General features: G+C 45.5%; 1 protein-coding gene across 9 annotated transcripts in view; it reads right to left on the bottom strand.

The window, feature by feature from the left end:
* Nucleotides 1-14,694, bottom strand: part of Ssdp (Sequence-specific single-stranded DNA-binding protein) — a 91,565-nt gene that overhangs the window by 65,011 nt on the left and 11,860 nt on the right. For all 9 annotated transcript variants that reach the window (XM_084576166.1, XM_084576164.1, XM_084576160.1 and 6 more), the window contains exon 3: nt 4,337-4,398. In XM_084576166.1, coding sequence (XP_084432292.1) covers nt 4,337-4,398 — 62 coding nt within the window. The remainder of the gene's footprint in view (nt 1-4,336; nt 4,399-14,694) is intronic.

Genomic DNA, 14,694 nt, shown 5'->3' with positions numbered 1-14,694 from the left:
ATTCCGAGTACTTTTCGTGTTCCTGCACATGATATTGCGTGCTAAGCAATGACACAATCTCTCTAAGCAGCTCTAAGACGCTTGAATCTTGAGTCTTTTTTTTTTCTGTCATGAATTTCACTACACGGAAGCGTCCACAGCCCCGAGCACGGATTGTTTGTTCGTGCTGGCCAGAAGTTGTTGGCCTGTTTCTGCAACTTTTTCACAGCGCAGTTTCTGAAAGCGTCGCAGGCAAACCACTATGTGCTGGAGCAGCTAACGCTTGTTGTAAATGCCTTTCCAAACGTTTTCATCTGCTTTCAAGCGCAGTGAGCTGGGCCCAGTGAACTGGGAAGCTAGGATTGATTAAAACGGGGCACGTAACTTTCCAACGTTTTCCCACAACTGGAAGCCTGGCTAACCAAAGTGCTGAACAAACTGGAGATAGTTTGTTTTGCTGGGTTTAACATCACAAAGCGACTCGGGCAATGAAAAACGCCGTAGTGAAGAACTCTGGAAAATTTCGACCCCCTGGGGTTCTTTAACGTGCACCGACATCGCACAGCACATGGGCGCCTTGCTTTCGCCTGCACCGAAAAGTGGCCGCCGAGGCCGGGATTCGATCCCGCATCCTTGGGAACAGTAGTCGAGCCACCCCAGCGGGGCAGCTGGACATAGAATAAGGAGCCTAGACGAAGAAGCACACTCAGCAAGCAACCAAAGAAAGCACTTCTGATCACAGAAAACTGCCAAGACCTTGACGCCAACAGCGTCGCAAAACATGGCGGTTTTTCGCAGTATATTGTTATTGAATGGGCACCTGATCGAAAACAATAAATCCCCTGCAAATATTGCCAATATGTGGAAATACGGTATCATATGCCGCCATGTTGCAATGTTTTGTATTAAAGCTACAAACTGAGCACATTTGCCTTAAAGGGGTCATGACACCAATTTTGGAATATAAACTGTTTATCGCATCTTGCTCCTGATGTTCCAAGCAAATAAACCTAAAAGTTTCAGCTGCATCAGAGATGCAGATATTTTTAAAACTAATATTTTCGTTTTTGCGTGAGCAGCTTGCTGATCTAGCAACCGGAGCAGCCGGTGACGACATAGGCCGATGCAGCACCGTCTGCTGCATGTTCTGTGCACGAGCATCGTCGACCGTGGTTATGCGAAGCTACGGTAACGTCATCCAAACACCACTCATGCCACGTACTGAGGTTACCGAAAAGTGAGCTTTTCGTCAATCTCTGTTGCACTTTTAACCGAATAGCAGCATCTATTGGCGGGATTTAGGTGCACACCAGCGCTTGATTACGAAAGGTGCACGAGCTGCCTCTCTCGAAGAGTGTACACACTGTACACTGAAACACGTCTCAAAAGCGACACATAAAATGCGTAATGTACATAGTGCCGCCCGACGGCACTTTTATGAAATTTTCGGGTACCGCCCAACAGCGCGCAGCAGCGTACGTAGAGTATAGGGCACGGCACACTGCATCGAGGCACCCAATGCCCCGGCCATCCCGTCTTATAACAGCATGCTAGCTGCTCGTTGTTGGGCCCAAGTCTGGCTCTAGCCACATTATGAAAGTAGCGATAAGCTCACGAGGCTGACAGCACCGGATGCCGCAAGCTTGCAGCAACGGCTTCGCCCGCGAGCGCGAAGGACAACGGCGCGCTATGGCTGCCTGCTGCTCCCTAATCGTCGCTAGGCCTAAATTCACATCGAAGCCACAACGGACGGCACTTTGTAATAGATCAGCGAGGCGTTTTAGTAAATGGGCCACTCGATCATGAAACTTCCATTTACTCTGAACACTACTGTTTCGTAGTAAAGGATATGATTTACTTTGACGACGCCTTAGCAGCGACGAGCTAGCATACAAGAACACAGCCGGCACCACACCAGCTATGAGCAAGGACTCCCACCGTATGGGTCGGCGTTTCGCAAGAAGCATTCATTTTTTAATTTCCTTTTTCGAGGGCCTGTTATTATTGCAAGAACAAAAATTACCATGATTTCATGACACTGGCGCAACAGATCCGTCGTATAGCTAGCGCAGACAGCTTGCACGGAAGGCACAGCCGGCGCAGCGGGGTGTTTACGGCGGTGGGGGCAGTGCTGCCATAGGACAATGCACCGGTCGCGCCGAAGGTGCCTGGGCAAGAACTAAATCCCACTTCACAACAGTCCGTGTTCCATTTTCAATAACACGTTGAATGTACTTATCGCGAGTCATGCTGCTCGTTTAGCAAGTACGAGCACAATACAGCGAATCGGCACCGGCACGGCTGAAGACGACGCGATGGCCGTTGTCGGCCTGTGCTCCACGCGTTTCAACATGGCGATCACTGTCGGTGGGAGGAGCTTTGCGGTGTCAACTTTCAGTCGCTTATTTCTAAATAAGAAATGCGTCTAGGGCGCTAAATTTTCGGAAATAGAATAATAGGGTCCAGTATTACCTGCCTGTCAACAAAACTGTAATGACCGTGGCATGACCCCTTTAAGTAAAATCACCATAATTGTGATAATACAAAAACCGCCAGTAGATATGCCGGCCATTACCCAGGATCAAAGTTTTTGTGTCTAATAACACATCCTACTTCCTAGTATTACCATTACTGCTGCCCCTTCCGTATCAGTACAGCCTGCTTCAATCTGCTGCTCAAAGTTGCCGGGCAAGTGCGCACATTGTTAGTGAATAAAAGATGCAAGCGTTCCACTAAGTTGGCACTGTATTTCATGCTCCCACAGCTTTTCAAGCAGCAATGGTGCTCATACACTGTCCTTCACCAGGTTACCCCCTCACGGCAAGCAAAACAAAATGTGGGTTCGTGCTATGGGCCCCGCCGGGGTGGTGCAGTGGTAAGACGCTCGACTACTGTCCGGAGTTCCCGGGTTTGAACCCGACCACGGCGGCTGCGTTTCGATGGAGGCGAAACGAAATGGCGTCCGTGTGCTGTGCGATGTCAGCACACGTTAAAGATCCCCAGGTGGTCGAAATTACTCCATAGCCCTCCACTACGGCTCCCCTTTCTCTCTTTCCACTTTCACTCCCACCTTCATCCCTTCCCTTACGGTGCGGTTCAGGTGTCCACATAGCAAGTGTGACCGATACTGCGCCTTTCCCTTCCCGTGAACCAATTATTATTATATTATATATTATTATGCTCTGGGGATCTGCTTTAAAGGTATACTGAATAAAAAAATTGCCGCAGAGATTTCCAGCGCAGATGGTAGCTATCACATTGGGAGTGACCAAAACAATCCACTTTATGAACAGAAATGAGCGGAAAGTATGAATATTTCTCAAATTTCCGCACCTAGAGGGCTCTTGTGAATGCTCTGACAAAACCAGATATCACGTCACATTTACCTACCTCCCTTATGCCTCCCTAGCCACCCCATCGCGAGTGGTCGCACCTGTTCATTTTTCCTTTCCCCCGTGGCACTCACAGAGCGCACCGGCGAACTTTTTTTTTTTTTGCTGCTAGTGTTCCTGCACACAATTTATCGTTCCCTCCCAGCACGAACAATCGTCCGCAATACGCGCCCTCCGTACGCGTCCCCCTCAACCTCCCTCGTATGCAGCATTCCACACTTCGCAGCATTGTGCACGGCATGACGCGGGAAAACCAACACTGCGTGTAGCCGGTCAACCAACTTCAGGTGCGGGGGAGACAGGATCGCGGGGCCATGACATAGCCGAGGGCAAATGTGACGTCACACCTACCGCCTCACAGTCGGGAGCGCACTGCCTCTGATCCAGCGGTCGCTCAGAAAACGTCAAAAATACAGCCATCTGCTCAAAACTAGCCCAAATTATGTGTCTGTACTAGTGTAATCATGTCTTAAGAATGCAATTGTGGTGCTGTCTCAATACTCTTGGATATTTGTTCAGTATACCTTTAATGCGTAAGCATTAGGGGCCCACGTAACAGAAAAACTGGTGCCAGCCTTGTTGGTCTCCACTGTTGCAGCGCGAGAATTGGCACCAGCATGCGTTGCACACAGGCAACCCCACAATATTACTGCACTGCTGCAATACAGATGACACACAAATAGCGCAAAAGGTGTGCCTAGTGTATGCTTTACCACACGACTGTGTGCTAATGAACAGCTGTGTCATTAGAAAAGTAATTCTCAGAATGAACAGGCAGTGTTATAGGCGCTATCGTGTCTAATGAGAGGACGAAGCTTGAGTGTCCCCTTAATTCTTTCGCAACCTTTTAGGCAGTCTGCAGAAATTCGTCTGCTATTCAGGAAACTGGTTAAAAACAAACTCGCACAGACGTGTGCTCGAGAAACCCTAGTTTTCCGTAGGAGCAGAGCAGGAAGTCTACTTACCACCACCAGGAGTGCAGGAACCCAGGTGGTTCCCCTAGCGTTATGTTCTTTTCCCATCGGATCTGCAAAGAGAGGCAAACGTGCTTAGTATGTAACCATCCCAGCTTCAGAAAACTTAGAAGCACGGGACACTGTCGGCCACATTTCCCCTTTCAGAACCGGATCAGTCCTAAGCTGATGGGTGATGGCAAAATGTCAACACCACCCATAAACTTACTGCGCTTGTGTGGATGTCAATGAGTAATTACTTCCTCATTGCAAAACTACTCCACCTAGTGGGATTCCCCTAAATATCCGACCAACATGCCCCTTCACAGCATTTTCCCTTCTACACTAATAGGCGAGCTTAGAACACTGGCAGACCTGAAAGAAGAATTTGTTAGGTTCACTTGGTTGGTTTATGAGGTGGTTTAACATCCCAATGCGATTCAGACTATGAGAGACGCCGCAGTGGAAGGCTCCAGAAATTTGGAAAATTGGGCCTTTCACAATTTCACCCCACCAACGGGCTCTGTATAGCTTTCCAACAATTCTATAAACACGTCTAGCGACAGGCACTTTTGGTGCATCACACCTACAATGCTTCACGTGTGCTTTTGTCTGACATAGGGCTGGCACGCCTGTTATTTATTTTATTTATTTATTTATTTATTTAACAATACTGTTAACCCTCAAACGAGGGTCCTTACAGGGAGGGTATGAAAACTTCGTAGAAAATAGAATTATTCACAATCACTAAATACATCAGCAGAAGACAGTACATTCGTTCAAGCATCAAATAGCACTTTCAAGCAGATGGTCATCCAGAGATCGCTCAAATTCATGCAGATCATTCTGTTCTACAACACTCATTGGCAAGTCATTCCACATTTCAATTACATGGGGGAAGAAGGAATTTCTGAAAGCTTCACTATGGGCGTAGTACGGCTGAATTATCCGACTATGATTTGTTCTAGAACTCCGTTTGCCTGGCGCTTGTATATATGTTTCCTTTTGAATGTTTACCTGTCCTTGGAGCATCTGGAATAGTAGCTTTAGGCGATTTTTTTCTCTACGTATTTCTAATGAATCCAGGTTACAGGAAGAAAGCATATCTGTAACTGAGGCTGTCCTTCGATATCGGCAACAAATAAAGCGTACTGCGTACCTCTGAACTCTTTCTAATTGTTTCTTTAAATAATTCTGTTTAGGACTCCATACTACTGACGCATACTCAAGGATTGGTCTCACAAAAGTTTTATATGCAATTAGTCTTACATCTCGTGTAGCATTCTCCAATTTTTTTCTCAAAAAACATAACCTCTGGTGTGCTTTAGAGCACACCTCTTCTATATGTGTGCCCCAATTTAAATTTTGTGTTATTGTCATTCCTAGATACTTAAACTGAGTTACGTTTACCAAACACTTGTCACCAATGAAATATGGGAACGAAAGAACAGATTTCTTCGTTGTAATGTGCATGTACGTTGATTTGGAATAATTTATTTCCATGTTCCATTTTTTGCACCATTCGCTTAATGCCTGTAAAGAGTTGTTAATTCTAAGCTGGTCTTCCGTGTTTCTAACTGTGGAATAAATTAAACAGTCATCTGCGAATAGCTTCAGTCGTACATTCGGTTCCATGACAGCAGAGATATCATTAATATACACCAAAAATAACAACGGTCCCAGAACAGAGCCCTGTGGAACTCCTGAAAGAACTGGTAGTGAGGCGGACACATGACCATCCATTTTGACCACCTGGTTCCGATTTCCTAAGTACGCTTTAATCCATTTTACAATATTCATATTAATTCCAACTCTTTCCAATTCCAATTCCAAAAAGAGGCTCAATGGTGTGAAATACTTGCTCATTTTCACAGTAGAGGCACTAGGAAAACTTGTGTAGGTTTTGTAGCGGACATGTTGTTTAATGGCTCGAGACACCGCACTTACTCAAATGTAAAGCGACCACAATTGTAACGCATGGGACGACTTTCAGCTGTGGAAAGGGGAAAAAAAAAAAGCCACGATTGTAATGCAACGGCACATTGCAGGCATGACAGAAAAACCGAGAGAGCCGGAATGTGACGCAAGGAATTCATACTGCGATGTTCTGAAAGCCAAGTAAAACTTTACTGAAATACATGAAAAACGGGCACTCCTATGCATCTTCATCCTGGCACCCGTTGTCACAGTCCCTATCATTGTCACTGACTGCCTCCCACAGCAGGCTGTCCTTGCTTGCATTGAGAACATTTGAAATGGAGCATTTCTTAAATGCCTGGTGGACCAAATCATGAGACAGTGCATACCAGGCTGCTGAAACCCACTGGCAACGCTAGATGCGCTATGGCATTTCGGCCTACCTGCAGGTGTTGTGGTTTATCCGCACTCTATCCGTTCCACAGATGTAATCTCACTTGATATTGACCGCATGCCTCCTGTTACGTTTAGCGTCTCTGGTATTTTGAAATTGCTGAATAGTCTAAACGCATCTGAACCTTGTGGCCCGAATAACATTCCTCCAGCGGTGCTCAAGCACTTCTCACAGACGCTGGCAGTATACTTTGTACGTCTGTTTGAAAAATCCTTGAACGAGAAAACTGTGCCCATTGACTAGAAACTGGCATGAGTTATCCCTATACATAAAAATGGCCCACGAAATTCTGTTGAAAACTGCAGGCCAGTTTCATTAACTAGCATTCCCTGTAAAATATTGAGCATGTGCTATACAGCTGTATAAAGAAACATCTAGAAAAATACATCTTACACCCAAGCCAACATGGATTTAGACGTGGCCGTTCCTGTGCTACACAGTTGGTACAATTTATTCATAATGTCGCCCTTGTAACTGACAAGCAATTGATGAGGGATTTTGTAATCCTAGACTTTCACAAGGCATTCGACATTGTTCCATACATATATCTTCTGCTGATAAAACTACGAAGTTATAATCTGGACGAGGATGTTAATACTTGTATTGCGGAAATAGTGTGTAATTTTGAATAGCGTATCATCCAGTTATGTTCATGTTACATCAGGCATACCACAAGGTTCCGTGGTGGAATCTCTCCTTTTTTGCTTTATATCAATGACATCACATCTGGTATGCATCCATCCTTTCGCATGTTCACAGATGATTGCATCGTGTACAGAATTATTAATGGCAATAATGATTTTTTTATCATTGGGCACAGAGTTAGATGCCATAGCGGCTTGGTATATGCGTTAGGGAATGGCGCTGAATGTTAAAAAATGTGTACAGATGACTTTCACAAGAAGGCCCATCAATCTACTGAATACACTGTAAATAACGTTCTAGATAAAGTGACAGAGACTAAAAATTTAGGGGTACATTTGATGGCAGACCTACGGTGGTTGGTTGGTTGGTTTGTGGGGTTTAACGTCCCAAAGCAACTCAGGCTATGAGAGACGCCGTAGTCCAGACACATAAATTAGGCCATGAATAAAGCAGCATCTATCCTTGGTTTTTTAAGGTAAATTTGAAACAGTTCTCTTGTGATCTAAAAACGAAGCTATAATTTAAGTATGTGCGAACAGTGCTTGAATACGCCTGCGTTTGCTGGGGCCCATATACAAAGGAACTTATCAGTATGCTGGAAAACCTTCAAAATAAGGCAGCTCGGTTTGCAATTGGCAACTACGACAGGTGCCTAAGTGTGACTAATACTAAATGATCGCTCGGGAGGCCTGATTTAGCGGATTGCCCAACGCATCTTCGTCTCAAGTTTTTTTTTCACAGCATTTTTCATGGCCAAATTAGTATAAAACGAGAGAAACACTTGAAACCGTCCACTTATAAATCAAAGAGGAGGTTAAAGAGTATTCATTTAGGACTGATGCTTTTCAGTATTCCTTTTTTCTGCGAACAATTCACTAGTGGAATGAACTATCGGATGAAATCGTTTCACTCTCATCAAACGAAGCATTATCCCGCGCCCCGAGTGCCTGAGTTCGCTATGTCTATATGTATGCTTTTCGGAGTATCATGTTCATTGTACTTTGAAGTGCTTTAGTGTTTACCCTCCTGCTCTAATGCCACAAAGGCGATGCAGGTATTCAATAAATAAATAAATAAAAATTCCCAGAACAAATGATGCATGTGATCCACGAACGGTTTGTTCAAGCAAACGTCCAGGGGCTGAAGAATGGATGTCATGCCAACCAGTGTAGCAACCAGGTGCAGCTTTTGTTTGAAGTCGAGTGCCAGGTAACTTCGGAAAGCATCCAGCACCACCAATACTGCTTCCGGGTGCAGCAATGCACTTGGCGTTTTATCCCACATGCAGCGAATTCAATCTAGGACAAGATCAGAGTCCATTCAGCCTTTATATTGACAATGCATGACAACATTTTTGGGAAAAATTTCCTGTGGATCGGCTTTTGGCAAAGAATTATGAATAGAGGGAGCTTGCGGCCATCAGTCAGACATGCCAGCATAACGATCATCCAATTTTTTTCGTTGCCTCCGCTTCTGATGCGAACTTCGTGCTTTCCAGACTTGTACAGTGATTCAACCCCCGTTAATTCAGAAGGTCAGATAATTAGACATGCCCGCATGGTCCTGTCAAATATGCACAGAGTCTATGGGGCGAAACTCTAATTCGGACAACTTTTACAGTGCATTGGTCAATTCGACCTTTGAGTCGTTGCGAAGGGGCGGCGGAGGTGCAACGAAGGTTGCGAAAACTTGTTAAAAGGGAGTGTACGGCCAAAGAGTGGCACTAGTATACAGTTGAAAAACAATTTGCAGGCCAGCGGTATGCGTGTCCTCATTAGCCAATCCAATCCAAAGACAGAAGTCGCCGTCATATGTTAGCATGTTAGCCCCATTATGTTCACTTTTAGCCCTTGCGGTACTTCACTCTGCTCTACGTTTTGTCTCTCGTTGTGCCACGTCACAATGTTTGCTGCTGTGCAGTCATAATCATTTAAGCCAACGGCCTGCATTCGTTTTTGTGAATATCGTGTTCCACGAACGTGTTCGGTATACAACGTTTTCGGTGACAGCCCAAACGCACCAGCTTTGTGTACGTTGCACGCTTAGCCTTTGCATGCTGCTACAATGGCGATGCCGGCACAAATGCCAAAGTACGAAGCAAAAGACTTAGCCATAAAAGTGGAGATATTAAAAGCCTTCAAAGATAGCTCTTCACCCCGCGATGTCATGAAAAAATATGATGTGAAGGGGACTACCCTGGCCACTTAAGCTAAACCAAGCGACTTCGGACTGCGGCCCACCTAGAGCTCGAAGCAGCCGTAATGCGCTGGATAATGAGCGCAGGCGAAGCCCATCTTCCCTTCAGCAGGCCACTGATATGTGACCAGGCAGAGATGTTCGCCTTAAAGATAAACATAGACTATTTTAAGGCATCTGAAGGCTGGCTCGCTCGCTTCAGGAACAGGCACAACCTAACCTTCAGGAGCGTTTGCGACGAGAGAGCTTCCGTTGACGAAGCAGTGGTAGAAGACTAGCAAAATGGACTTCATCGTCATTTGACTGCTTACGATGCCAACAATGTATTCCATGCCGACGAGATGGCACTTTTTTTTTTTTAAGCTCCCCCTGACAAAACTATCACCGCATGCACTAGAGGCAAGCGAAGTAAGGAGAGAGTAACCGTTCTGCTTGCTGCGAACATGACAGGCACCGAATGTCTCCCTCTCCTGGTGACCGGGAAAGCGCAGAAACAAAGGTGTTTCAAGAACGCAAGGCACCTTCATGTTAACCACGAAGCAAACAGGAAGGCTTGGATGACCTCAGGCCTATTTCAATGATAGCTCCTTCCTGTTAACCACGAAGCCAACAAGAAGACTTGAATGACCTCAGGCATATTTCAATCATGGCTCCTTCCTGTTAACCATGAAGCACACAAGAAGGCTTGGATGACATCAGGCATATTTCAATGATGGCTCCTTCCTGTTAACCACGAAGCCAACAAGAAGGCTTAGATGACCTCAGGCATATTTCAATGATGGCTGTGTAAGCTGGACCGATCTGATGGCAGTCGACAATTGCAGCACCAAAAGCAAGGTGTTGGACCTCAAATGAATAGACCTCATTTTTTTTTTTTTTGCCTCCAAATGAAACGGCAGCCCTCCAGCCCATGGACCACGGCATAATTCAGCACTTCTTGCCGTCCACCATGCAGCTCACAGATTACGTCTGCACTGACGATGGAGTCGCGATCGCTGGACAGCTAGCCGAGGACGAAATAATTGAGGAAGTGATGGGTGCCGACAATTCTTCAGAAGACAACGGCTGTGAAGAGATGCCACAACGGCCACGGCGCACTGTAAAATAGGCCGCGGACGCGCTATCTGTGCTGGAGGACTTTTGCCCTCATGGTGTGCGTGCCGCGAAACATCTGGCAGCACTTACAGCTATTGTTGCCGCCCGAATTCCACCCAAGAAGCCGACCACCATAATGCAGTTCTTAAGTAAATAAAGGTATTGCATGCGAGGATGAATTTCATGCTTTTGTTGTTTATTTGATAATTCAACATTCAGGTAATTCAACAATTTTTCGCGGTCACGTCAGAGTCGAATTAATGAGCTTTTACTGTACACTGAGGCATGGTCAGCATTGCCGACATGCCCAAGTGGCATGTTGGTCGAGTGACAGAGTTCAATGACGTATCGCTGAAATTCATGAATTTTTGACTCTGAATTCCTCGCCCGGCAGCTTCTGACAAATGAATGCAGTGCATCAAGAAGAAAACCCCTTCGCATAAACTTCTGGACCCAACCTCTTGATGCTTTAAACTGGATCTGGGTCAGACCCATGTCCCGTGCAAGCTCCTGTACTTGGCACTGAAGCATTTTAATGCTGACTCTAAGCAGTCGGAAACATTGATCGCTTATAAAAACTGCAAGCCGGCACTAGGAAAGCAGCTATTCTTGGGCCCCCAAAAGCATTTTCGCGGGTGGTTGCAGTTAAACAATTCCTCGCTGTTTCCTGCATCCCCTGACTGACTCGTTGACGCACAATCCTCTTACAGCCGCTGAATTTCCTACTTTCTCGGCAAGTAGAATGGCCTTACCCTTGAAGACAGCTATGTATCGAGCACGAGAGCACGCATTTTGCTTGAACACATGCTCAACCATTTGATGGGGGCAGGCCGACTCAAGCACGGAACCCACGCCAACACATGCTACCATGAAACACGAGGAGGCCAACAAAGCGGAGGGGCTGCTGCCTGTACACTAGGTCACGTGGTGGCGTTTTTGCATCAGTTACAAGGATTAACAGACAGATGAAGGTGAGGTCGCGCCTCCGCGTTCGGTTCCTTCGAGATGGCCTGTATCATTTTGCGATCACAAAATCTGCACAGCCTTGCTGTAAGTGGCAAGCATTTGTCAAAAGATGGCGCCCACTGATTGCTGCACCAGCATCATAATCAGTGCCCACAGCTGGCGCTGACTCTTTATTGTTCTCACTAACCTCATCTTTCTTTTCTTTTTTTTTTAGTTTGAAATTAGGTCGGCGCTTTATCCCAGTAGTTGTGACCCATGGCTCGCACTGGTTGACCGCAGAGTTGGAGTGCGCGATTTTGGCATAAAAGGACAATCGAACGCACACGTCTACCACAGTGAATGATCTTAATATGTCGGTGTCTGGTGCCCTTCTTAACATTTTTAAACCTAGTTAAACCAAGTATTCCAATGTAGCGCAGGGGGTGACATTTCCTTCCTACTTTTAGTAAAAGAACTGGCGTTACATTCGAGTAAATGTGATAGTTGGTAAGAGAGAGCTCTTTAATGAAACAGATTTTAGCCAGTGAATATTCGCTGACATGCTACTCTGCATGGGAGGGGGGGGGGGGAATTAGGGATATTTGCTTTGATCACTGCTCTCCATTCTCTAAAAAAGATTCGAAAGTCTGGAAAGGAGTGCCTACGTCACATACACAGAGCATTATTTTGCAATTAATTCCCTCGAAGTACTTGTGGCTTATTTCAAATTTACTTGTGAACGAATACTTATTATGCTCCATGCTTCTTATAAGAATTTCATTAGTACAGTCAAACCTCAAAATGACGAAATACAAAGTAAGGAAATTTGCGATGCAATGCATTTTTCTTATTTTGCAATCACTGCCCTATTGAAAACCATGTTTTTATATTAGCGATTCAGCAGAATAATTTTATACCACACTTTTGGTTTAACGAAGTCCTCATGCATCATGTGTGTTACCAGGAGCCACCTTGACAACCGGAAGAGAACTAAAACTTTAGCCCAGACAGACCGCATTTTGCATTTGCCCTTTTACGCGACAATTTTGTTGGAAGTCAGGAATCTGCGAGCAAAGTAATCATCAGACTGCACCGCCGCGCTATCCGTCATGTGCATAAAGAACATGCAGCACGGACGTTTCAGGACCCGTCATGCCATGACGTCACTGGCCACTCAGAACAGGAAAGCGTTAACCAAAAATATGAGTATGAGGGGTCTGAGCAAAGGATTGCTGCGCCGTATGTAGCCAAGCTGGCATGGGCGATGCAAACATACAACTGTGTCCCCGTTAAAGGTACTTCGTTAAATATCCTATAAAGTCTCTAGATCAGCTGCTCTCGACTTTGGTCCCGGTTCGCAAATGCTGGATGATGATACGAGTGGCGACATTTGGCACTGGATTTGAGTAAAAGGTACTGCAAGCGCACTTTTTGCTTGCGCACACGAAGAAAAATAATGCATTCCGTCCGTTCGAAATCACTCATTATGTTCCTGATATACAAAAGACCATTCAGTACCCTTGTTAGCACTATTACTGTTAGAGTTCCTTGCATGTTTCCTGAATTGGTATCGCTCCCACCTACAAGCAGTGTTCCACGAACCTTCTACTTTATTTAGGCAGATAAAACATGGAAGCATCGACATAACTAAATTCGCAATTTCACGAAATTTTTAGCTTCGTCATACCGAAGTTTGACTGTACTATTAGGCCCTGCATTTTGCACTGCATCTTGACGACCAGGGGTGGTGCCGTTGTTTGACTTTGGGGGCCCCCATATCGTGGAGTTGCAACTCGACATGGCACTGAAATACCGAAGTTTGACTGTACTATTAGGCCCAGTCCAAGATGCACTGCACCTCGACGACCGAGGTGGTGCCGTTGTTTTGACTTTGGAGGCCCCCATATCGTGGAGTTGCAACTCGACATGGCACTGAACTGCATGATCACTTCGTGAAAACGGACTAGATCGCGAAACACGATAATGAGATCTTATACGAAACACGATAATGACTCAATAGGTGGCAAAAACCCATGTTCCGCTAAATTTGAAGGTAAAACATATAGGCAGCCATCAGTTTTGATACAATATTGCATTTTAGTGCACGATGGAGCAGGAAAAGCAGTTTGGAGCATGTGGAGAAGCGCTTCAACCCCTGTGCTTAAAAAATCCCAACCAAATCTCCTCGACAAGCTTGACAACATGCCATCAAGAAAATATACACCCATAGGCATGAATCAAGCAGCATAGTTTTGGACATTACTTAGCTAATGGAAATATGCAAGCCGTGGAACAGAACAGGTCATAGTTATATTGCACTAAAAAGGGCTTTTTAAAACATATGCCCCTATGATGTTGCTTCCTTTATTTACACCAGAGAGCGGCCCATCGGCTGTAGTGAAGCTGGCTGGACACTCAACACGATAGCGTTACAGCACACATCTGGCTGGGGTCATACTGGAATTCCCCGATTGATAAAACACAATGACAATGCCAGAGGTTGTGAGATCATTCGGCCACTGTTGCAAAGTGCCTCCCAAGAAAGAAAAGCCTCTTGCGGAGAACTAAAGGTGGTTTAACGAGACTCCAATTACTTCCCTTTCAGTTACAAGCTGGGTGCATCACGGTGCATACTCTAAACCAATGAGGAGCATTTGTTCAGTGCAATAGCTTAAAGGCCTCATGCGACTGCCTCATGTTGAAGTCGAGAGCAACTTTACACATTACATCAGAAGCACTTTGGGACGTTAAGCCCTACAAACCACCACATTATACCCCAGCAACACTCAGTTGAAACTATGACCCCTAATTAACACTGTTATTCAGGGCTACAAATTAAGACCATCACTCAGCAACAACACAAAATGTCCATGTGGTGGTTTACTGCATGAACTCTTGATACTTAAGTGCCCCTATTTTGTGTGTATGTGTGTGCGTGTGCTGGGGTCAGAAAATGCCTTTTAAATTGAGCACCAGCAAGCAGGCCTGCCGTGTAGAGTAGAAGTTTTCAACTGAATGTGTGCCGAGCATGATGGCAGCCCCACCATTTTTTCCCTCCCCTGCACTTGTGAAACTGCCTTTGTACCAAATTACAGTAGCTTCAATTGCAAATAACAGT

Source organism: Amblyomma maculatum, chromosome 8 (genome assembly GCF_055883805.1).
Source record: "Amblyomma maculatum isolate TAMU_Amacu chromosome 8, ASM5588380v1, whole genome shotgun sequence".
NCBI lineage: Eukaryota > Metazoa > Arthropoda > Arachnida > Ixodida > Ixodidae > Amblyomma > Amblyomma maculatum.
The sequence above is the reverse complement of the archived record's forward strand: the minus strand, read 5'-3'. Positions and strand labels throughout refer to the sequence as shown.